General features: G+C 38.0%; 3 protein-coding genes across 4 annotated transcripts; 1 reads left to right on the top strand and 2 right to left on the bottom strand.

Moving 5' to 3' along the window:
• Positions 1–1432: 1432 nt before the first annotated feature.
• On the bottom strand, positions 1433–8383 carry LOC110061148 (uncharacterized). Its single transcript, XM_020767988.2, has 4 exons — positions 5203–8383; positions 3875–4087; positions 3460–3658; positions 1433–3037 (listed from the first exon to the last, which is right to left on the bottom strand). Exons 1-4 carry the CDS (start codon positions 5839–5841, stop codon positions 2481–2483), a joined length of 1608 nt encoding a protein of 535 aa, XP_020623647.2. The 5' UTR covers positions 5842–8383; the 3' UTR covers positions 1433–2480.
• Positions 8384–9274: 891 nt separating this feature from the next.
• LOC110061138 (uncharacterized) lies at positions 9275–15701 on the top strand. Its single transcript, XM_020767975.2, has 9 exons — positions 9275–9550; positions 10174–10252; positions 10930–11134; positions 12278–12352; positions 12575–12647; positions 12971–13047; positions 14302–14368; positions 14828–14917; positions 15212–15701. The coding sequence occupies exons 1-9, from the start codon at positions 9368–9370 to the stop codon at positions 15347–15349; spliced, it is 987 nt and encodes a 328-aa protein (XP_020623634.2). The 5' UTR covers positions 9275–9367; the 3' UTR covers positions 15350–15701.
• On the bottom strand, positions 15343–25450 carry LOC110061135 (tectonic-like complex member MKS1). Of its 2 annotated transcripts, XM_020767969.2 has the most exons (22): positions 25330–25450; positions 25054–25184; positions 24897–24964; positions 23719–23801; positions 22681–22753; positions 22245–22348; positions 22001–22138; positions 21587–21632; positions 21071–21158; positions 20676–20721; positions 20103–20139; positions 19927–19986; positions 19582–19624; positions 19409–19471; positions 19080–19150; positions 18517–18583; positions 18334–18441; positions 17595–17728; positions 17402–17484; positions 16849–16911; positions 16503–16540; positions 15343–16170 (listed from the first exon to the last, which is right to left on the bottom strand). In XM_020767969.2, exons 1-22 carry the CDS (start codon positions 25401–25403, stop codon positions 16106–16108), a joined length of 1683 nt encoding a protein of 560 aa, XP_020623628.2. In that variant the 5' UTR covers positions 25404–25450; the 3' UTR covers positions 15343–16105. The 2 variants fall into 2 exon arrangements, with proteins under 2 accessions (XP_020623628.2, XP_089136049.1); XM_089279923.1 differs by having other exon boundaries at positions 18334–18583.
• Between the last annotated feature and the right edge of the window lie 554 nt (positions 25451–26004).

Genomic DNA, 26004 nt, shown 5'->3' on the forward strand with positions numbered 1-26004 from the left:
TTAAAAAAATATTTTAACTGTCATCAATTATTCTTAAATCTTCTAGGACCAATGTTTTTCAGGAGGGTCACTGGCTATTAATTGCGTGTTCATCCTCACCGCTCTGCGCAGCGACTGCCATGCATTCATACTTCCTCGCTGCGTGCCCTTATTTTCATTTCAGTCTGGCCAATACCTTACTAGGTTGGCAGTAGTACACCTTCTTAGGGACACAGCCCATTATGCCGGCCTCTCCAATAAATCCCTTAAGGATCATAGTTTTGGCATCGACACTGCCTCTACAGCAGCTGCTGCTGGTCTCCCAGACTGGTTAATTAAAGTTTTTGGCAGATGGTCTTCAGATTGTTACCAGCTGTACATCCATACACCTCAAAATGTCCTGTTGTCCACTGCTCCACGTATGGCCAGCATTCTCTTTTCTTAATTTGGCACTTCTTTTGCTTGGGGGGATACCTGCTCCGCAGGTATCAGTGGCAGTTAAGTCTTGCAGGGACTTCCCCAAGCTTAGTTTTCGCTAATTTAGTGGTGCTATTTAACGCTCTTTTATGCCTCTTCTTGTCCGATCGAGCACATGCCGGCAGAGTCGGCTCGTAGTGCTGGGGAGATAAGTAAGGCTTGAGAACTGTCTACACTCTAGCACAATGCTGACCGGAGGTCAGTGCATTGTGCTGTTTAGAGTTAGGCTTCTAGGATCCAGTGCAGAATTAACCACTGGGTAGACAAGTTTGGCATTTGATCACGCAATGGAAGTTCGTGTGTCACACCAATTGCGGAGCGGTGTTTCCCCCTTTACGCCGTAGAACACAAGTTTTATTGCTTGTGATTGTCGGGGTATTTGAAGCATTACTCCCTTGGAACTGCAACATTAACTGTCATAAAATCTCATTCTTTAATGTCAGGGGCCTCAAACTTTGCCATTTTGATATTTTTGCTGTTGTTTTTCCATTTCTGGCATTCTTTAAGTCAGCCCATAATTTTATGAAAATTCGGTCACGTGATGGCCTAGCTTCAAAGGGCCCATTAGTTGTCATGATTCCAACATCTTTCATTTTTAAGAGCGTTTTATATTTGCTTATTATGAATCCCTAACGAAAAGAATAAACTACCAGATATAGGGTGGTTGTGATTCTTACAACTAGAAACAAAGGATGTATTGGGAGGGGGGGCGCTGAAAGGAGAAGTTTATTCAGAGTACAACCATACACCCCTCTGCTTCACAAAGTAGGCTGACACTTTTCAAATACAGACAGACAGACAGACAGACAGACAGACAGTCAGTCAGTCAGTCAGCCAGTCAGTCAGTTGAGGTCTCATGTATGAACAGGTTAGAGGGTTGTAGCTACACTGTATATCAATGAGTTTTACAATAGTTTTACTAATGATTATTTCTAGAAATACACAATACACCAGACAAAATGTTAGTAGCTCTATATTGTTATGGTTCAATGTTATTTATTCTTTTTCATAAACCACTTTCAAGGAAAAGCATTTTTGTACAACAATAAATAATCTCTACAAACTTTAAAGCTTTTCTAGCGACGTTATTACTGGATCTGCTTGCCAAGGGTAAGGACTCAATAGCACTATTTACTAATTTGAAAAGTGTGACATCTAACATCTAATGTTACATCTAAATGTACCAGAGACATACCATCAATGCCAGCACATAAGATGCCGTCAACTTGTAAATCAAACAAAATTGTGAGCATTAACCATGACATGTGCATGACTGTGTAGATAATCTGTTTTAACGCCCAATGTGAAAGCTCATAAAAATACCTGTCATGTGTTAAGTGTGTTCAGTGTTGTATGTAAGATATGCAATGTTGTATTTATACTAAGCAATAAAACTTATCCCACAAAATGAGAATTATAGCAAAAGTCTTAACAGGGCTAAAGACATTTAAAAGACTTTGAAAAGTAAACTTTTCAAAACTTTTCTAGTCTTTTTTTTTATCTTTTAAACTTTTTTAGTCTTGTTAAAAATTTTGTTAGAAATATCAAGTGAATTATATGGACAAAATGAGAATTATATATGGAACTGTACTTTATTATGTGTTAGCCATTTTTAAGACGCTGGGTCTGCATATGAGAAGCCGCCACACATGCCAGAACATGCACCTGATGCACTTCTTTTTGCTGACTGAAGGTGAAGCAAGCACAGTGTTTGCGCTTTTGAAAAAGTCAATCATATGTACAAGTACATACTTATGTGCATTATAAACTGTGGAGTTGTTCTTGAATAAGAACATGAACAATGATCAGGAATTTTATATAAAACTACAAAAACTATGTTTATAAGAGGTGTTCATTCATTTCATGACTCTGCCAAAATAGGAGAATGTTAAGTTATGCACTGATTCAGTATTATATTCATGTTAGGTGTATGTCATTGTTACTTGACCTGGTGAAACCTGTCTGTTAACAGTACTGTACCTGAAATTATATTAGAAAAATTAAGTAAACCCAAATAGATTTGTCTAAAGTCTGGCATCTTCTACGTGGTTTGCAAGATCATATATTTCCTTGGCAACATCCTCGATATCACCATAGTAACTGCTACTGCTGACACTTGAGCTGTCGCCATGACTCTGATATCCATTTTTCTTGGGAGATATCTCACCATTATCATATATTCCATTTTCAACAAAGACAGGACTTTTATCATTTGTATCCACATGGTGATGACCATTCACGTAGCCATTATGTTTCTGACTGTCAAGTTGTACATGACGTAGCTGTTGGCGCACCTCTTCTAACTCATTTGTTGAACCATCGACATTACCGTCACCTGCAGGGTTATCATGTCGTGCACTTTTGCGTAATCTTGCCTTTTGCTCTCTTAAAAGGCCGTCTGACTGAGCATCCTTATCAGTTTCATTGACATTTATAATAACTCCTTTCTTTATAGCATTTTCTTTTGCCCTGGCTTCAGTCTTGTGCACAGCACGACCAACCAAAGATGCTGTATTTTTTGGATTATCTGAAGACTGAGAAGAGTCATCACTTTGTTCCCTCACGGTACCAGCAGGTTCACCTATGAAAACAAAGACAAGATTCCCATCACTAATTAACAGCTGGCAGTGAGTAATAAGTATGGGTTATTGACCAAGTGTAAGGTCAAGATGGCTGGATATTGGCCAAGTTCTTTTTTGCGTGTTTATGGACCGAAACAGAGTCGAGGTCCATAAACTCACAAAAAAAGAACCACGCCAATATCAAGCCATCTTGACCAAACAAGCTTGGTCAATAAAGGATTTATTTTATGGCTTTTTGGGAAAGGGAAATTTTTCTTGCGGGACACGGCGGGTAGTTGCGAGCAGGCAAGATACCTCCATCTTGCCCGCTCGGGTAGCCAATCACAGCACAGGATTTGATTCATCTTACCTGCTCACGGAGCTAGCCATATAAATAAAACTTAATCAATCATGATTCTGTCTCATGTTTTGATTTACTTACTAATTATTCTTTGCATCACTTTGCGGGTGTATTTCTTCCATAATGTAGCACCATAGTTAATGGCAGCTTCATTTTGATCTTCAATCGGAAGAGCATCAACCTCAGTGAGAGAGACATCCAGTGAGGACAACACAATGTCTTTGTCACGTGCTCCTGTGGCCAGCAGGGTCCCATCAGGGGACAGAGCTAGGGCCTCCACCTAAAGGAGAGAATGTCATCATTATAACATTCCACTACATTCTGAAACAACTGATTTGCCAGATGCTGGAATTTTCTCTAAATAGAACCAAAATGATAGGGTTTTTGCACTGAGGCCAATGGTGGAGTTTTTCCACTCGTGTTGTGATTTGTTAAGTCATTTCAATTACTGCAAAAAAAATAATTTTAAAATAACTCCCTGGAATTGGAGACATACCTCTAATCCCAGCCTGTGCTGTTTGATCATCTGAAGCTGTTTGCCCCGTTTTCTTAAGGGATGCCACACTCGACATGAGTTGTCGCCAACAGAAAAGATGATTGGAACTGATTTGCTGCTGATCACTGGATAAAACTGCACCTCATTTACAGAGTCCTCATGTCCACGAATTTTAATGAGCAGAGTTCCACTTCTTGGTTCCCACAAAGAAATCTGGCAGATAATAACTATTGTTTTAGTCAAATAAAAACAGCAGGGGAGAGGAAATCAGTCTCTTCAAAATGCCATTTAAGTAACACAAATAACTAGTTTGGTGGAAGAAAAAAGAAACTTAAGTTTACTAATTTTAGGTTAAAAAGTATATTCACTTGCAATCAAAGGAAAGGGGAATTTTACAGTACCTATCACAAATCTCCAAGTATTCTTGAAATTTTTAGGTCTTAGTTCCGTGAAAATAATATCTGATATCATGCAAAAGTTCAAACAAATCAAACATAATATTGGGAGAAATTAAAAGTACAGAATGACGAGACATTAACTCACTTTCCGCTATTTGGTTCAAAAATTTACAAGGTAAAGATGACTTTGACTGACCTAGTGGGGGAATCATTGACATGTTTGCTTTCTCCAGCTATTAATAATTGATTACAGATCATACTCGATTACACCATCCACTGATTGTACGCGATTATATGACCTTCTAAATGCGAGTCTAATATCACCACTCAACATGACTAGACTTTTCTTTCTTGTTCTGACTAACAAAAGAAGTCAAGCGTTGGCAAGGTCTATGTATGACGTCTTTGGTTCCCAGAAGATGGTAACCAAAAAAAACAACAAAACATTAGACAGTTGACGGACAACTCGTTCAAATTTGCATTCGAATCAACTAAGACAGTTTTTTTTCATTCCACACTCTTGTAATAAACAAGTGTAATTGACAACTTAAGAACGCGCAACTTCAAAGACCACAATAAGCTTAACTTAAGTCTTCAAACCCCAATGTAAACTAAAACCCAAATTTGAACAACTAAAAGTAGTTAAGACAATTGAACTTAGAACTACAGGAAGCATAACTAGTTATGTCCGGAAGTTCTTGTAACTTTGCATTCCTCAAAGAAAGTGCATGTCAAAACATGTCTGAAAGAGATAGATTCCGCGCTCTACGTACCTTCGTGCGCGAAAGAAACTAATTTCGGCTTACATCTGGACTTGTAAATACAATAGAGTCGATCGCAAACACATAATCAGTTCCTCTAGGTAGGTAGTCTATCATAGGTGACAGTGATTTCCGCAACGAGTGGCAATAAAAAGGTCGTAATTCTCACCTTACTATCTGCACCTCCAGAAGCGATATATTCGCCATCGGGTGACCACGCACAGCATTTAACGCTATCTTCATGTCCTCCTATCAAAGACATCACGGAAGTTGCTGTCCGTGTGTCCCATATCCTCAATGAACCATCATCTGCCCCTGAACAAAGTAATCCAGAACTCGGTTGAAACCCACAAGTCCATACACCTGTCGTATGGCCAGTAAGTCTCTGCAACATTTGACCCGTGCGAGCATCCGACAGACACACAGTCTTGTCCCAAGCGGCAGAGGCCAACAAAGTTCCATCGCTTGAGAAGGATGTGCCTAACACCCAGCCTTTATGAGGTGAAAGAGACTGCAGCAGTTTTCCTGTCTCTCCTCTCCACAACGCCACTGTGCTATCTGCGGAACCCGATGCGAGCACACCAAGGCAACCCGTGGACGTCGCTCCTGGCTGCCATGAAAGACATGTTACAGGGCTTCGATGGTGCCGTAAAACAAACACAGATTCCAATGTACTGAGATCCCATATCTGCACGGTTTTATCCCAGCTACTTGACGCGAGATGCAGTCCACCAGGACTAAATTCTAGTCGTGATATATGCCACTTATGGCCGCTTAGATGGGTCTGCTTTTCTGCTGAAACACTCATCCCGATTAGCTTACCGAAAGTAGACCTCGGATAAAAGGGTACCGTCTCTCAACTAGCTGTTCAGAAACGCCATTGATACCCCTTGATACGGAATTATCCGTTTCATGACTTGTTAACCAACTCACATTGTTTTTTGGATTCTTCGCGGTCGTTCAGTCAATATTTCCTTTTCCCTGTTTATCTTGAGTTTTCACTTGACAACCGCTGAAAGACCTCAAAGCTGAGAGTTCATCGCCTGAGAAAATGCCTCTGAACTGACATAGACCTTTCTAGGTACAATAGATACAGGTTTTTTTTGGCAGTCCTGAAAAGTTTGAAAATATGCAAAACGCAATATGTTCCCACGACCAAATTAGAACTTGGCTCGGGGGACCTTCACGTGTTTATATAGTAGTGGAAGTCACGTGACAACTGTCAAAGGTTATTCGAGCTGTCAGCAGACAGCACTGAAAAAACCTTTACCACTGATGTTAATTTGAGAATGAACGGGGCAAATTTTTATTTGATATATTTCTACATTTTTTGACCAGAACTGATTACTTTAATGATCACAAAATCAGTAGAAAAAATTATCTAAGTCAACATTCTAGGCACATTAAAAGGCAACTGAACCTGGAAATTCTTCAACCAATTAAAACAATCTTAACACAGATCTAGACCTACCCACTGCCTGAGGGTAAACATTTTCATCTTTAAAATTTGCATATTTGTAAAAAAAAAAAATTTTTTTTTAAAAACACCTGCTCAGTCAAGTTTCAGCTGCTGGCAATGTTAGATTTAATAACATGCGCAATTAAAATCTTTTCATTTTTACTCTCAATTCTATATGTAAATATGTAACATCCTCTTTAAACCAACTACTGTAAAGTTATCTTGCAGTATATATTTTGAAAAAGAAAAGAAATGAAAAAGCATGTTACTTAATAGATGTTAACAGTTTAGAAGGGAAGAGATAACTTTTGGGAGACAACTAATTAAAGCAAACTTAAATAATGTAAGTCTGATGTATTAGTACCAAGTTCTCAGGGAAAGTAAGCACCGTGAAATCCCGACAGTGTTTAAATTGGATTGATGACTTTCAAAATAAAGTTACTTGAAAAGATTTTACTGACCAAGTGTAGTCCTGCTTATAGTGTGTAACCCTGTGGACTTGCAATGGCCTAATAGAAAGTTTGGAACATATGTATCAAATCCTGGTAAAAACCATGGTTGGCAGTCGAACAAAAAACATTAGAGACAAATCTAGGAAAAACTGAAAATATAATTGCATACTTTTTAGCACAGATTTAATCAGTCAAATCCTTGCCTATTATCTTGTACCTGAAAGCCATACTTTTCAATAGAAATTATTTAGATTAGATTCCCACAAACACTTTGATTTCTTTCCTTCTGAGAGGTTTGATTGTTAAGTTCAAGACTTTGCAAGACTAAATACAGTCGAAGCTCTACCTGCGTCATTAACAACCACCATTATGAACTAATCTTGTTTGAACTGTCACTTTAACCCGATATCGGAAGGTTCTTGGAAGTGGCTGTTCAATGTTTGTTTCCCCTATTTCAGCTCTCGTAAATGACCACTCAAAGATTCTTATTGTTGTTAATGGTCACAAACAATATAACATTGCTAATGGTTGTTGATGAAGATTTCAAAATAAACATTCAAGATGACTGGCTGAAGAATGATTTTTACCCTGAGGCTAAGGTACAAACCTTTATGCTAAAACTTCTGGTAAGTGACTAATCTCTGTAGTTTAAGTGTGTGGTCACTTAAAAGAGATAGTTGTTGGAAAGGATCAGCTCTAGGTATTGTCACTTGTTCAAATTCCCACGGTGTTCACCTAAGAGAGCTCTGACTATATCTTTATTGTGGTCTTGACAGACCACAACCAATTTTTGACAGCAATTGAACCAATAATGCACTAAAAGCTCTCGACTGTATCCACTAGCACATTAAAACAATTGTTTGCCTAACATCAGTGGCCCACAAAACTCTTGTGTGTATGTCGAAGGGGGAAGGGGATAGCCGCAATTGCCAATGCTTCAGTCATTCCTCAATAGCCCTTATGCATGATGACACCAGACTAGCATAAATTGGTTTGAAAATGCATGTTGTAAATCGCATCATAAACAAATTGAATTCCCAAAGCAGCAAAGATTAAAGAGTATGCACATGTAAGGGGAGGCACGGCGGCCTCATGGTTAGTGTGCTTGTCTCCAGATCAAGCGGTCCAGGTTCGAGCCCTGGCCAGGGACATTGTGCTGAGTTCTTGGGCAAGACACTTTACACAGTGCCTCTCTCCACCCAGGTGTATAAATGGGTACCGGCGAGCTCAATGCTGGGGGTAACCCTGATGGACTAGCAGTCCATCCAGGGGGTAGTAGAAATACTCCTAGTCGCTTCATGATACAGAAACCTGGATAAGCTCCAGTCTGATGGGCCACTTGACTCGCATGCAGACTTTACCTTTATCTTACATGTAAACAACACAAAGGTGCCAGAGGTTTGCGCAAATTTTGCAAAAATTAGTCTTGGTGGTGAATTTTGAGCAGGTGAGGTAATCATGCGCAAGACCTATTCAGGGTCCTCCTGATCTGCAATCCACTTAAAAACAGTAAAATCGTTTGTCAGGTATCAAGTGTACAAATATTTATGAGATTATCTTTAATGGATATCTTTTGACACCACATTCCCATACTGACACAATCTTTGTTCACGCTTTGTATCCTTGTTGGAAATGCGTGTTGTCTGGAATCTCAGAAAGGTAAGGAATTATGCCGGCTGCTGGTTATTGTAAACCTTGTGTACCCTTGTAAACCTATCTGTACCCTTCCTGCAGAAAAAATAGCAATGATGATGATCACTGATAATGGCAATGATCATGATGACAGCCCCAATAAGGATATCAAGGAAGACACCACATCTTTTCACCAGTCACAACACATTTGCATCACGTCCTCGAACATTTCCTGTACATTATTCTCAAACTTCCATTAAGTTTTCAGTGTTTTCTTACAACTTTCTCGTGTCCAGGCTTTGATCTCTAGTAGCACTTGAAGCAACTTAACTCAAAACTTCTTTATTCACACGTACTTCACAGACCAGCGTTTCGCATGTTGTAAATTTGGTATTGTCACTCCTTTCAGTGAGAGAGAAATTTTCTTCCTTTTTTCCTTCTTCTCTCCAGAATCTTCCTCCCGGACGGTGTCCTCAGTCTGGCTAGGTAACCATGCTTTCGTTTCCTTTTTAGGTTATTCGGCTGATATTCCATGCCATATCTTGTGTAGCGACAGGGCTGTTGGAAAATAGGAAGCACTCTTCCTAAAAGAAAAGACGCACCAGGTAGCTTGGCCGCTGAAGAAAGAGAAAAAGTACGCGAGATCACCGAAGAAAACCAACTCATCTTCTACAAGTTTTCCATGCAACACTGAAGCATTGCATTCCGGGAATTTGATTGGAGGCAAAGCATCATGGGTAGTCGTCTTATCACCCTGATTATCATGGCGGTCTTTTCGTAATTTCCACTCGATGGCAAAACGAAGAAGCCGAATAACTTATGCACCAAAGTCGCGACGCAAAAGAAGTGGATCAGATCGGAATCAGTCAGCTCCTGCACAGGGAACAGGCTCAACAGAAAAAGTAATAAGAAGTAAGGGAACAAGTGTTTCTCGGTCAAGTAGCAGTGAAGACCCTGCTCGTGCAACAGAGGAGGTAAGCTTATCTTGAATTACAAATAATAACAAGGGTAAGGAAGGACTTAGTTTGCATGTAAGTTTTCTCCTCAGACACGGGCTTGCTTACTGGAGGACTGGAGGAATGTGACCAAAGTCCTTTTTGATGTAAACTTAACAAACAGGCGTCAGTTTTTCATGCATCTGTCTTGTTATTGTTCATGAATTTCGTCATAACTTTGTCAAAGGTAGCTGTGGATTCACGAGGCGATAGCCGAGTGGATAAATAACAGGACAGGAGCATGAAAAACTGATCAGTAACAGGACAGACGCATGAAAAACTGTTGTCAGTTTGTTTTTTACTGTAACAAATTGTCAAATTGTCCGTTCTCGCTCATTGCAGAATAGCATAAATTATAAATTCATGTGTCTGTCCGCTTATTGACAATGAAAATTAGCCAATGAGCGTGCAAGAATATCTGCAGTCATCGTAGAAAAAGGCTCAGAGTGAACTGAATTGGTGACCAGGCATCCTGTGCAATTCAAACCCCATTAAATGTTTTTAACTTCTTTTTAAACTGGAAATTTAAACTATAACTAAATTATTTTGGGCTATTACAAAGCATCAGGTACCCATACTTTTTTCTAATTTATGCTCTGTAGAGAAGAAAGGCTGGAAGTTATTCTTCAACTGAAGCAGGATCATCTCCACACAAAGCTTTAAAGAATAAGAGAAATGAAGGTATTACATCCTTTGACTTAAATATAACAGTTAATATATCAGGTTCAAAATAGAAAGATCGAAAGCTTGGCTGTTTCATCATAGTTAGTACTAACTATGGTTTCATCATGCAGAAATAAAGTTGATGTGCTGTTAGAAGGGTGCTGCTTCATAAACGCTGGTTTTCACTAGCAACGGAGTCGTAGTTGGAGTCATAATCAGAAGTGTAGAGCGAGACAATCGAGTGAAAATCAAACTGACGGAGTCAGAAGCAGAACGCAGCATCCGCTTATGACTCCGTCGCTTACGATCTACTGAAAACTGCATTGTTGAAGTCGCAAGCAGAAGCGGAAGAATAAACCAATCACAATGTTCGATTCCGGGTCTTGTAATTTGTAGTAGTTTTGTTTGCAGGTAACACAGTATGAACTTGGATCTTATTTACTCTATGTCTTCCATGCAGACTTGCAACATCAACATATCTTTTCTCAACCCCCCACCCCAACCCCTTTCTTTGGGTATGGTTGACAATGTGAAAAGGAAAACTGATCACATCTGTTACTGGATGCTAAGTTCCTTCATACTATGAAAGCTAGAGTTACTTTCTGTATGGACCTTAACCTAGCCTTACAGCTACACTTAGGCTATGTAAACAAGCATGACTGTTCTAAACAGATTTAATAAATGTTTTCTTTTAGATAAAGCAGAAGCGTCACCTCATGGTAAACAAAGGGAAGTTGTCAAAAAGAGAGTTTTTCAACATAAAAATCAAGCTGGGAAGGAAGTCAGAATACCAGAACGTATTAGAGACTTGACTATCACTAGGAAAACATATGCCAAGTGGAAGCCTCTCAGCTTGTCAACAAAGAAGTACACAAAGCAAATGATAGACAACACAGTTTTGTAAGTAATGTCCTACCAGTTCTTAAGTTTGTTGGGAGGTGCAGTCACTTGAAGAAAAACTTTTGAGTCAGTAGCTAAATTCTTCTGGAAATTTGCACAATTTAACTCAAATATATGACCACTTCAAGTGTTGCCATTGGTAATAGATATTTTTAAAAGGATTTTTGTAATCTGATCTGTTTTTTGTTCTAAATTTTTGGTGGCTTCTGTCCACCTTGATCAGAGCTATAATGTTACAGTGTGACCTACATGTAGAACCAGGCCACCTAGAAGAAAACTAACCAATCAAAACGCAAACTGAGACCAATGGACTAGTAGCTTTTTGTGACGGCAAGTAATGGTCTGTTTTACATGAAAATATAAACTCTATCAACTCTTCTGCTTGATATACACTCTCAGAGATTCAGTCCTTGGTGGCAAATTATCATAATAATAATATTATAAATCTCCTCAGGAAATTTATTTGCTCAATTTGTAACAACTAAACTGAAACTGTTGAAAACCATACAAAATTTAGGATCAAAACTAACCAATCAAGAAATGGCAAAGTTTCCTGAGAGGTTAAAAAAGTAAATGCAAATTTAATGTCAAACACAGGGAGTGCTTGCATTATCACCCAAGCCAGAGGCTCATGATAAAGTGCCTGACAATAATCCAAATCGAATTGGAATTTGGAAATGTAGGTTTTTGAGGAGAGGGGAAAACCAGAGTACCCAGAGAAAAACCTCTCGGAGCAAGGAAGAGAACCAACAACAAACTCAACCCACATATGAAGCTGGGCCTGGGAATCGAACCTGGGACACATTGGTGGGAGGTGAGCGCTCTCACCACTGCACCAACCCTGCTCCCCGCAAAGGCTCCCCAGAAAGGTTCGCAACACTTTGCACTTTGTTGGGTTTCCATTTTGTTTTTAAAAGAACTATAATTTGTTTGTTTTCTTGAATGTCATTGGTTTATCTGACAAAAAGATCGCTATCCTTTGTTCTCAAGTTAGGTCTGATTGGTTTACTCTTTTCCAAGTAGCCCAGTTCAAGTAGTCACACACTAAGGTTCATTATTGCAATGACAAACAGATCAGATTACAAAGTAAAACCTTTTTTAAAAAATAATATATATGACCTTGACATCTTTTGTACTTTGTAGGAGTGTTCTAAACAGCATTCATAAGGAATCCAAAAGGGATGATATTCAAGTTCATTTAAAGCAGTTATCTGACAGGTGTGTATTGTTATCAATAAAATGTAAATCAAACTCCATTAATGTTTTAAAATAAGCTGTATAATTTGAGTATCATTTTTAGGTAAATATTAATTTTCTTTGTTGATTCATGTTTTGGTGGCTTACCCTTAAAATCAGCTGGTATGTCCTTGCAAACACCACACTTGAAGTTTGCATCTTATTCTATGGAAATGAAAGTTGATCAAGAATCTGTTTCAACAGGATTATTAAAAGACTTGCCGGCTTGAAGGGACCAACACACCGAGGAGACTACAGCAAAATGGAAGTTGAATCAGTAAGTCTCCAGAGTATTTTTAAAGCACATTCACTCTTTAACTGACCAATGATTTGGCAGCCAATGATGATAAATATGTGTTCACATGGTGGATATTACTGACAACCAGAATGTAGAAGTGTTGCGGAATGTATTGAATGGTGTATTCCATAACATCATGGGCCAGCCAGCATACAAAGGGATATGTAGCAGTACTTTTGTGTGCATTGCACTGGCCTATAATACTGGTTGAATATGCATTCAATGCATGTTGGTAGCAACCTGCAGTGAGGTTCTACTCAAAGTACTGAATGCACAATTAATTCACATTTCATTCAATGCAGCATGAACTGGAAGATGCCCTGATTTCTTGTAATAGTCAAGTGGAGAATTTAGAGAAGGAAATAGAGGAGCAAAGGAGGTAATATCAGTAACTGTCTGTCAAGTTCTTTATTTATTTATTTCTCATTCATTGGATTTACCATTTCAGTTGAAGAAAGCATCCTAGAATCAACATTTCATAATATATAGATTTAGGCCAGCCTAAAAGCGTAGCTCCTGAGCTGGGTTGTTCAGAGCTAAATAACCCAGGAAAAGGTAAAATTTCAATTTGAGTTTTGAAACTTTGCGTTAAGGTTTTCTGTATATTGTTTGGCCTTCTGTTTTGAGTTTTAATAATCACTATACACACAAAACAAAGCAGCAAAAAACATTTGTATAGAAGAAAAAGTTATAATTCGGTTAACTTTTAATCCTGGGTTAGCGTTAACTGGCTTCCGAACAATCCTGCCCTGTTTTCAACAACTTAACCTCAGATGAGCCCGTGATCCAATCGAAAACTAGCACTTGATCAGCGGTCAACTTCAAAAAACATGCGACCTCGATGAGCTGTAAACTTGAGCCCGCGATATGGTCACGTGATACTGGTCAGCGGATGCTTTGTTTTGACAGGTGTCAATTGATCATAACATGGATGTCCAATATCAATGAAGTACATGGTAAATCAAGGCTGCATGTCTCAGTCTACGGATTATTTGGAGTATGACCGCCATGTTGCGCGACTCCGTCATCGTCATCGTCGCCGTCGTGCGTACGCGCCCACAAGCAATACCGCTAGCCATGATAACCATGGGAAAATCAACTCATGGGTTTCCTTTTCTTTCCTATATGAGTATGGGGCTCCGCTTGGTGGCCCTTTGGGCCGTCGGAGCTCCGCTAAGAACAACCTATATATCAGAAACATCCAAAATAGATGATTATGCAAAATTGGCATCTGGGTAGCCTATGGAGATCCACTTTAAAGCAGTTGCAAATTAATATAATTGCTGGATTGAGAAGGTAGTTTTTTTTTAGCAAATTTGAAATCTCCAACACGAGTCAATTTGATCAACACTCGCAACAATGGAAATAGATCTCACTTTCTTAAATTTTGCCCCAGACACCCTAGGAGTGTGGCACCTTACAGCCGTATGGAAAGTTCTTGTACGGCCTCTTTTCAAATCCTGGCTAAAAAGGTTCTGAATAACTGGTTATCGGGGCCATTTTTGATTCTAACTTTGGAGGTCATCAAATTTAGAACTTATTGAGATTGGATTTTGTGTTCACTTTATAGTAATAAAGATAAAGAGCCAAATTTTCCTTTCCAGACATACAATGTCATTTGCTGTTTAAATAGGTTGTTTGAGCAGGAAGAAGACTTGTTGAATAGCTACAACATTGAAGGACAGCAGGAACAGACACAGGTGAAGCTTCAGGAATGACTGTCACCCAAAAAAATACTTAAAATTTCAAATTTCATTTTGCAAAATAATGAACATCAAACAGAACTAATTATTGAAAAAGCTTTCGTACACAAAACAGTCTCATCCTGACTTCTGAATGAAGTTTGGACTGTAGTGTAGGAGTTTAAATAAGTATCCTTATAATTAATTAGTAGTAGTTCTATAGTGGTGAGTGGCATATTTCACATATTCTTTGCATAAGATGGAGAAATGTTCACAAGGCTAAATTTTGATCAGTTGTTTCCATTCCATGTGGTTGACCTTCCACAAAGATCAACATAAGGTCCTGACCTGTTGATCTTTTTAGCCAGAGAAATGTTTTAATCAAACGATCTACCCCTTGCTATCATTCCACTGTTTTCTCACAAATAACAACAGTGCAGAAAACTGATTAGTATTTCTTTCTTGATTGATTCACAGCTTCATCCTCTGCTGCAAGAAACATCTGTGAACACTTTGAATCTTCCCAGCATGTCAAGTGAAGGATATAACATGTCCGCAGTCTCTGAGGTATGTATCTCGTGTTAAATGTTATGCACTGGCAAGTCTGTACTGTAGAGTCTATAAAAGAGGATGAACATCTAGTTTGAAGGTTATGTAGGTTTCTGACAAAAGGTGAGAAGCTCATCTAATAACCATTTTGAATAAGCACACCTCCCATGAAATTCATTTCCATCTCAGTGGTTAAGTGGAATTGGTTATGTCCAGCCAAGGCACTGGCAGGACAATATCCAACAACAATTTCAGGATAACCAACAACTATAAATTGTATTTAAATAATGTAAGACATCTGTGTTTTACCAGGTACCCGCAGTATTGGAGAGCAATGGAAGACGATTAGCACAGTCTCTAACCAAGATTAGTGAACAAACAGAACAACTTGGCTTCACAAACTGGCTGGAAGCTGTATCTCAAACAACTCATAGTTTACTCAGTTCTTAGTAAATTTTGATATTTATTTTGTAAAATACAAGCCATACAGAGTTCAAGATAGTGAACATATTGCTTTGTTCCCTTCTGTAACAGTTGACATGATGCTTTGTGTGCTTATAAATTACCATGATAAAAAGTTTCTTGTACTTTGCTGAGCATTGTACAAGCCATTTGTAGTTGAAGGTAGACCAACTTTTGTCATCTTATAAAAGATGTCTTGTACACCTGTAGCAATTTTGTTAAATTTGAAACAGTTTAACTGTACATATTTTTAGGCTTTTGGATAAGAATTATACAACACTTTGTACTGTATTTACAACTTATAATCAGCAATTTAATAAAAATGACTGTATTTTTTAAATACTGTATACCTAATACAAATTTTGTACCTTTTTTCAATAATTATCACGACTTTTTTTACCTTAAATTTTTTAAAACAAAGTTTTGTTTTGCTGTTGTTTGCCAGTTCCTTTTGACAGCAAAACATCTTTGCTATGTACATGTACTTAACAATTTTCACTGCAAAAGAGATGAGAATGATGTTACAACTTTCCACTGCTGTTTCATGTGGGGGGACATTTGAATTAGGTATCCTCGATTGACGTCCAGCTCACTTTTCTATGATAGTATTGAGGCACACATCTTCACTTGTGCTTTGCAGTTTATGTAAGGTGCCCAAGCACAAACAGACTGACTCCAAGTATTTTTGGAATTGCATTGTTCTTCCTTATGTTGGCATTACTCAAGACCAACTACACCATTTCTCTATTTCACAGATGGAAGGCCTTCACGTGCATCTAACATTCGTTTTTTTGCCCTTTGGAATGCATCTGTTTAAAGAAAGCAATTGAATAGTAATAACAAATTAACCCTATTTTAGCAACAGGCCCACTTCACTAAAGGTGCTCTGGTGGGGCCCTGCAAATAGACATTAATTAGAAAAATAGAAATAAAATTATGTTCTATGAAAATTAAAGAGGATAAAGGCAGAGCAATAAAAAAAAAAAAGAATGAGTTTTAATTAATATACTAATGACATCAACAATTTCATGTATGCTGCAAAATAGAGCAGGTAATCAATATAAACTGGTATAAACTTTCATGCAGTCATAAAGCCAATAAACCCAAATTTATTTCTTTTTTAAACTGATTTTCAACTCACCCATAACTTGTGACAGAGAATCCAGGGCATTCATCCCTCTAAAATGTAACAACCACATCCACCAATCAAAAAGCACTGAAAACACCTCATGAATTATTTCTTACAATGCTTGGTAGCTTTGTAACTTATAAATGTGGTGACTGTGCAGATGTGATGAATGTAGGCACTCGCTTGGCAGGAAAATTTGAAGCTGTTTGAACACTAGCCCACGAAAACAGCCGTCCTTCTTTGCTCCTGGCACAACACCACTCAGAACGGCTGTTTTCGCAGACTATTTGAACACATAAATTTACAGACCTGTGTTTTAATAATGTATCAAGTCAAAAGCATGAGATAAGTTACCTACCCTAATCTGTCCAGTATGGTTTTGGTGCGCCGGGTTTTCTTTGTTTTTGAGTCCATAAAAGATCTTAAAATGAATTCACAATATTGGCATAGTATCAGACACCAGTCCAAAACATTGAAGTGTTCATTAGTGCACCCGACATTAGTGATACTGAAGAGTTTAAACTTTCAGTGTTTTCACAAGCATTCCTCGAGGTCAGCATCTAGTCATCCAGTATTTATTTAACAGATAAAGAAGCCTAAGCCGTGAATTACACCATAAAAAAGAGGCATTTGCGAACATGAGGGAAATGTAGACATGAGCTGCAGGCAAGTGTTTTCTACATTTCGCGAGTGTTCTGAAATGTCTGGAGTGTTTTATCACAGTGTAATACACGGCTTAGGCTTCTTCATTTGTTTTATGATAGAGAGGTTATGTGACCAAAAATAATAAAACACTTTTTCTGTGTTTTATACTCTGATACAACATGCGTTTTTGACCAATCAGAGTGCATGCAGGGTCCTACCTATATTACAAATACATAGAAGGTGCAGATTAGAATGATAGTACATACTGGCATTGTTGCATAATATGAAACTGTACAGTGACACTTCCAGAAGCAGCTGTCCTGAAGAAATATTTGCTCAAAACTTTTTCCTGTTGTTAAAGATAAAGAAAAATATAAAAATGAAAATGACTTCACCAAAAATAACCAAAACCTGCTGAGTGTATGTAAAAGTATATATTATTAATAGATAATTCCTTACATCAGCCATAGCAGGCTTTTGAGGATAAGTAGGATCCTCCAGTTCTGGTGATCCACCAATAAAGAACCGTCTCATCTCAGGAACTGGACCATTTCCTATTGGCCTCCAAGTGTTAACCTCAACAGTATAACTACCTGAGATATTAAAAATATATAACATCTTAATAATATGGGTTATTGACCAAGCTGATTCAGTCAAGATGGCTGGTTATTGGCCAAGTTCTTTTTTCATAGACTGAGATCTGTGGAGTTGAGGTCCATAAACACTCAAAAACAAGAACAAAACCAATATCCAGCCATCTTGACTGAATCAGCTTGGTCAATAAAGGATTTATTGAAAGTGAAGAATGATCATCACAGTAAATTTTCCAATTTAAGCAATTGGAAAGAAGAAGCCTGGAAAAAATCAGGGCTTCAACGGGATTCGAACCCGTGACCTCCGTGATACCAGTGCGATGCTTTACCAACTGAGCTATGAAGCCACACATTGGGAGTGAGGCCACTTAATTGAGTTCATATCTTCCCATGAGGAGTGAAATGATAGACAGTATTATTACATATAAATCACCATAGCCTTGGTGGCCAAATGGCTTGGTTAAATTGAGAGTTTGAGTGATTTCATTGTGATTGTTTGTGTTGTGCTCTGATTAAGACACAGGCAAAAACAAGCTCCCCATCTGACAGGGGTACCTTTACTTGAAACCAGAACATTTATGGTAATGTATGCATAATCCTCTCACCAGCTTTATTGGGTATGGTAATGTATGCATAACCCTCAGTCCTGAATCTTTCCCAGCTATCCAATGACAGCACTTCAAGAAATAGCGTGGGCCAGTGAATAAAATCATCTGAAAAAAAAGATAGACTGACATTTATCATTTGCATCCAGACAAGAGCATACAGAAAAGTGTGACAAAACTTACCAGAATCTTCATCCTCTTGGTAAACTATTGAGAAGTCAAAAGGAAAACTGAAATGGGCAACATAGTCCTAAAATGCCAATTAAGTCAGTGAGAGTCATTGTTTAAAAATATCAACCTACCAAGGCAAGTGTGCAAATGTTCGGCGGCTCCTCCCAGTTTCCAACTACTGCCAAGCATGCAGTAATCCACTGGTTGAGTACAGTTCAGACAATGAAACAGTGCTTGGCAGAAGTTGGAAGCTGGGAGGAGCTGCAGAACATTTGATTGACGGTAGTGAAAAATCCATTTGCCAGTTGAGCTTTGAATTTTAGAGTCCACAATGTTATTGCAAGGTGCAGCAAGAACTGTTAACCAAACAGTGCCCTCTGTCTGTTGCTTCAAGCAATGAAATGATAAACCCTAACCAATTGCCGATATAATGGATAATTATGGTGAGAAAAGTTCCCTGACCAACATCAAAGTTGTTTCATACTAATCCCTGTCATAAGATGTGTACCTCTGAAACGCAGGACACAATTACCATGTGATGGATTAGCACTGTGGAAACATGTATCATTCATTACCTCTCCTTCCAGCTTTGTTACACAGGTTTGTGTGACTCCTGACAACACTGGATCATCCATAGGCCTCCAATCTACAATGTAATTTAGAAACAAACATGCCTGTAAAACATCCCAAAAATAGTGTCATTGAGCAAGCCTTGGACTGTGGTTCCATGCGATTAGCATCATTGACAGTTTTAAACATGATATGATGTGCTAGTCCGTTGTAGTAATCAGGCCACACAGTATATTTGTTATTCCCCTGACAATTACTTTAAATACTTTTGATTCAGAGTTTACTGGCAGATAGCATTGTCAGTTTATTGCAGGAAATTTAGGTGTTGACTTACTTTGAGGCAAGTCCAGAAAAAAGTGCACATGTAGGCCATCATAGTCAAAGCCTTTAGCAGACACTGTTGAGAGAAAATAAAGTATAATAATTTAATAGTATAAATTTTGTGTCAAGAGGGAAAAAAGAATAAACGAGACTACATAAAGCAAATTCAAGAACTGAATAATTTACCTATTTCCCCCAAAATATTCATCCTCAAAACTCCAGGTTCTGGCTGTAATTTTTAAAAAATGAAAACTCTGTGACTAAATATACTAATCACCATGAAACTTTTCATTTACATTATTCTGTTAAAACACTTATAAAACAAGTTGAAGCATTAAGCTTGCTGATTAAACTGCAAAATGTTACAAATTAATGATGTGGCTCCAACACAGCTTGGAGTACTCACTCATGTAGCTGATTATTTCCAAAATTCCAAAAGCCTTTTAAAGACATAAAATCAAGTCATACATCCTGTATGGACTGTACTTGATAGTATTCAACAGTAGTCACCTTAACATGCATCAAACTTACCACAGGATCAAAGCCAGATCCAACTTGTGAGGCCAGATACAAGGCATGTCTATTATAGAGCTGCAGAAAAATAAACAATGCATTTCCTCATAGACTGGTAGTAATAAATATTTAATAATCTTGGAACAATCTAACATTTCTTTAATAAACTTGCAGGCAATTTAAAAGAAACATACCTCATTGAAACTCTTAAATTCTTGTTCTCTTTGATCACTGAAATTATCAGTTGAAAACTTTTAATGCTTCACTCAGTTAAAGAGCATGTCATGAAATGAGTACCAAGAAATTCATAACTGGGAGAAGTAGATATCTAATTAATCCAGAGATATCAGCATCCATTTCACTTGATGCCACAAAAGTGCAGCAGAGGCCTGATTCAAAGATTCCAAGATTCCTAATGCTAACTGGAATTCACATCCTGGTATATAATATTCCTTACTGGAAGTTTTACGCAAACAAGGAGCCTATTGTGAAGTATTGTATTTTTAGATTTATCTAAGTGAGGGCCAAAAGTTTGTTAGTGAAAGTCCACTATTATGTGTTAACCCTTGATAAATGAAGGCTTTACTTAGTATACTTACAGTACTTATTTACTAGCCTGCCCTCTATCTCGGCATAATAAATTATTGCACGCCTTGTTCACAAAATTGTTAGCAACTATACAGGACCGGAAGGATGTGAACAATTTTATTCAATACTCCATATAAGTTAAATACACTTAACAATTTAATATATGTGTTTTTGGATACCTTGTCATTTGCGTGGAACAGTGCTCAATGGTATATTCATAAACCTCTGAAAGAGAGAAGTACATTCTTAAAACCGTTACACATGTGTCGATGAAATAATACCTTTAGACTCTGGGCATAATATTAATAAGTACATTCTTAAAGCCATTACTCATGTATCAAATGTTGAGACAGTGCATGAAATAATACCATTAGACTCCGGGCATAATATTAACAAATAGATCTAATGAATGAAATTGCATAACAATGTATCATCACTGAAAATTAACCATTTTACCACAAATATTCCCACTGGCAAGTTCTTTTGTTCTGATGAAGTGGGCTGGCATAGTTGTCATTAAGCACATCCATACAGAATATAAATTATACAGTACACATAATAACATGGAGCATACCTCTGAGATCATTACATGTCTCAATACGATATGGAGGTCTTTCCCCATTGAAATCAGGTTTGACAAAAATTTGGCCATTGACATCAATCTACATGTAAACAAAATAGGCATTCAAAAAAATTAATTGAAGGAAACATTTGATATATGTAGTCCATGGGGGAGGGGAGGGGGGGGGAGGGAGGCAGGTTCTTTTACTGGAACTAAGACCATGGGAGCTGGTTACTAGAGAAAATTTTTCTCATTGTTTTTACTGTGCCTTTCAGCCTTTCTTGCTGCCGTCAGTCATCTTAGCAGACCTCTCAGAATGTTTACTTCAACAAATTTCATATGGTCACATTTGTGGCATGTGATTGCTTGACGTCCATCCATTGTGTTCATTCCTTATTTTCAAGGTTGGTTGTCATTGTATTATGAATGAGAGCAGCAAAACATGCAATCATTAAATTATTATGTTTTGTATTTCTAAGTTTGGGTGAAAGGTGAAGTAATGATGGTATGTTTGTATTTTACATTCACCTTGACAGAGAAAAGAACATATTCATCCTCTTGATTGCTTTCAGTTCTAAAAGACACGAAGTACATTCAACAGTTTTTTTCTCAAATGGTATAGAGCGAATTCTGGTAGTTATAATGTGTTTTCAATATCTACACAGTCATGTAGTTTCTAACTGCACCATACTGTGCTATTGCACTATGCTATTGCACTATGCTATTGCACTATGCTACTGCACTATGCTAAATTTCTTTTAGTTCAAGTATCATGTTTAGAATATATTATTTTCGCCCAGATTCTGCTCATACATTTACTGATCAATGCCAAAGGCTAGTGTGCTGGGTTCAAGTAATGTACTCCCTTTATTCTTTTGAATCAACACACAATAAAATTGGTTGCCATGGTAGTAACATTCACACTGTCAGACAATCACTTACTTTCCTTCTGGAGAGAGGTCTGCCATGATATGCATGGTCTTGTAAGGAATGTTTATTACATGTGCTGTTGTCTTGCTTGTCTCAGTCTCATGGACAACCACGGGATTGGCCCGAGAAGCAAACCCTCCAGGCCGATTTCTGGAAAAGAAAATTAAAAAAATTTCCATACCACTAGGCTTTTCTGTTCTTTAGTTTATTTATTTACTAAACATAGTAAAAACATTGCTTGACCAGTACAACAGACCTTCGATCGACCTTGGTTCCAACATTTCTTCTTCTAACGCTTGTCATGTTCTTTGCCAAGAAGCTTGGCACTTCAGAAGGGCAAGTTGTAAGAGTTCTTGATTCCTAATGTCAATAATAAGGGAAGGTTAATATTGGTTACTCACTCACAAATTATTCCTTACACTTAAAGGTTTCAAGATTGATCAGTATCTTTAGATCTCTGGCAGCATGTAAATCAATTGTAAAATCAAATAAATGGGTGACAGGAATTCTCAACTGACAAGGGAATTTTGCCTTTAGTTAGTTTGTGTTCACCAAGTTCCCAGAAGTACACTGTTACATGAAACATCAAACATTACTGTATTGCAGCGACTGCTCAGAAACCATAAATTAAATGAACATTTCAAACCAAAGACTAAAACCACTTGAAAGGTTTCTAAATGTCATTAACCTACCTCATCCAGGTTAACAAAACTATCACTCTCAACATAGGAAAACAATCTTTTGTTTGGTCTTCCACCCTTCTTTCTAAATAGCAAACAAGACATCAAAAAAGTGCCTAGTACTATATCTTGATAAACATGATTGTTTAGAAAACAGTCCTAAGAAAAAACGCACGCTGATTGGTTAAAAATTTTGTTTCTATAACTCAATAGAAACACAGAACTAGCACGAGCTGTTGACGTAATGATGGCGCGAGCAAAGAGAATTTACATTTTGATAATCAAAGTTAACAAGGTGTTTTCCTTTTTTTGTTGCGGTGTTTTCTAAAAGAAATAGACCACATGTTCTCCGAGTTTCTGTCAAGTTATAGAAACACTCGTGAAAGTTTGGGAGAACTGGAAAAAGCTGTGGCATTTCTCGTTCTCCCAAACTTTTGCTAGTGTTTCTATAACTCGCTAGAAACACAGTACATGTTTTCTATTTCTTAATTATTACTGCAAGTTGTCTGAAATTTTAGTAGCTGCTAATAAAGAACAGCACTGGTAAAAAAAAGAACTTTACACGATCATTCGGGGGGGGGGGGGGGGGGGTAAAAAGATTTTTAAAGGGCTTTAAAATCTTTCAAGAACCTTTAAGGTCCTGGCAAAAATTTCATCCATAAGACTTTTCACCAGGATCTTTGAAGATCTTGAGAAGATTCTCAATAAAATCCTAACAAAGACCCTCAAGGATCTTTGCGAATTGAAGATCCTTGAAAGATTTTCACTGGGGAAATGGCTGTTCTTGGAGAGGAACCCCCAAACATGGGCTTTAGGTTATAGTAACAAGTATATTCCATTGTACCAACTATTTTATGCTTGAGGTCTGTAATATCACTGCCGCGATTATAAAATGATTTAATAATTTTATACGTAACTGGAAGCAGAACCCCAGTATTTATTTCTCTAAAGTAATCAAATTACAGTCACAACAATGTTAAAATGTTCACTTGATTTCAGCTCTCTTACTGTGGTAAATGAAAATGTCCATGAACATTTTTAAGAAAGTACCTCAATTTTAATATTTCTGCGTGGTACTTCTGCTCCAGCGGTCCAAAGTCATTATGTAAATCTTTATACAGTTCCATCTCCCACTTTAGAAACACAAAATAAAGTGAATGTTTTTAAATTCAGTTTCAGCTATTTATATCACCATCCAGCCTCTGGTCTTGTTTTTGCACTAGTGAGTATCAAGTATAGGCCTTCTTGACATCACATATCTGAGCAAACTAAGATTTCCTGGATTTCCCAGCAGTCACCCCAAAACGCAGACCATGCAGACTGCAGACCGTGCAGACCATGCAGACGGAGTACATTTTTTCTAACACTTGACTCACATTTTTTGCTTATAGTAACAAAATAGTGTTCAGTATGTCCTAATGTTTGTTATTTATCCACAGGTGGCACAAACTCGACATCTGACTGTTGATTCATGCGTGTAATAGACTTTCTATGGGAAATTTCCTTTACTGGTCCTAAATATAGTATAATCAAGCATAAAAATAAACTTATACACATTCTGGGCACATGTGGATAACAAACACTCCGATAAATAATTCAAGAGAACCAAAAAATATGTGAGTCAAAAGTATATGAAAAAATCAATAATAAGAAAAAAAAGTACTCAGTCTGCACAGTCTGCACGGTCTGCACGGTCTGCGGTCTGCATGGTCTGCATTTTGGGGTGACTGATTTCCCAGCCCTAAACTAAAAACAGTTCACCACTATTGTCCCCTGTTGTTTACTACAATGCTCCCAGTGGCCTGTTCCAGGCTCTCAGTCAGTGGGGATGATAAAAAAAGGGGGCGGGCAACAAGTGGGATCAGTGATGAGCAGGATCCAGGAGAGAAAAGGACAGGGTGGGAGAGGAGCCTGGATGCATTGTTTTAAAAGCCTCATTACCTCTCCTTTTTCCCCCAGACCCCACTTGTCGCCCACCTGCTTTTTCAATCGTCCCCACTGACTGAGAGCCTGGAACAGCAATGCTCCCAGTTGATTAACATTTCTTATTCTGATGGCAAAATTTGATTTGTGATTTCCAGTGTCAGAAAGCAAAGCTCAACAGGTCACAGTTCCAGTGTCTTCAAATTCAGAAGTACATATGTATGATAATATCAAAATCTGAGCAGCGTGTGCTGATAATTTAACTTAATTACACTGCATTATTTCACTAAATCATGTTGGTTTACCTCAGAGAACATCTTTTGCTGCCAATAAAACACGCATTCCTCTGAATCTTGGTCTTGTTTGCCATGGTCTGTTTGTGAAAACAGAAAAATAAATTAAATATATTAAGCTCATTCATGAACTATGTAGCTGATGACCACCATTGAACCAATGGCTTACCACGTCTTAACTCTGGCATTTCCATTGCTTCACCAGCGACTTCAGCTCCTTCTTGAGCATTGACATTTTGTTGTGAGCCGATTTTAAACTCTGGAAGATAGCTCGCTGCTGTTACTCGCCGTAGGTTTACCCTGGTGAAGTGACACGAAATCTCAAGCAAGTGCGACAACTGAGTATAAACAGTACAAACTGACTGGCTTGAATTTTTTTATATATATCTTACACGTATAAAAATGAATTTGTAAGCGTTATGTTGAAAATAAATGGCGTTCTTACTTGACAACGAAATTCTTTGGGAGATCTAACGATCGATAATAGCCAACTCCGACATCCTCCATGAAATCCGCCATCTTTGATTGTTGACTGGTGCCCAGGCTTTTCGCGTCGGTTTTGTTACCTTGGTTACAACTCTCTCAAAGAGTTTCCACTGCGGAACGCCGTTACACTGTAATCCGGTCACCAACGGGCCACAAAAATCTGGCCGCACAAACGAGGTGGTCGTTTTAACGGGTTGCACTGTAATCCCCCTCACAGTGAGAGCAAAAACGAGCAAGTTGTCATACTTCGATGGAAATTTATAGAAAAGTAGTGTAAATGTTTGCACACATCCCCCTAGATACTATACTGTGTGCCAGAACTGGGTAAAATATGTTGATTTTCTCACACTTCCGTAACATGTCAGGGGGAAAAAACATTTTTTTTCAACCAGACGAAAAGGGTATCAAAACAACTTCACTACAGCTAGCCTAAATACCATTGATTCAACAGTGTTAGCAGTCAATGATTGTAAGGGTTACTCTAACACTGTTCAGTCAGGCTAACCATAGTACCATTTAGGCTAACCACCATACGTGTTCATCTGCTATTCATATTGTTTGGGTAGGGGATGGTGAAGGGTGGTGGAAGGTAGTATAATTACATAATAGGATACTGGATGAAAAAAATCTGGGG

Source organism: Orbicella faveolata, unplaced genomic scaffold (assembly GCF_042242905.1).
Source record: "Orbicella faveolata isolate gen_17 unplaced genomic scaffold, um_ofav_v1 contig_47, whole genome shotgun sequence".
NCBI classification, from domain to species: domain Eukaryota; kingdom Metazoa; phylum Cnidaria; class Anthozoa; order Scleractinia; family Merulinidae; genus Orbicella; species Orbicella faveolata.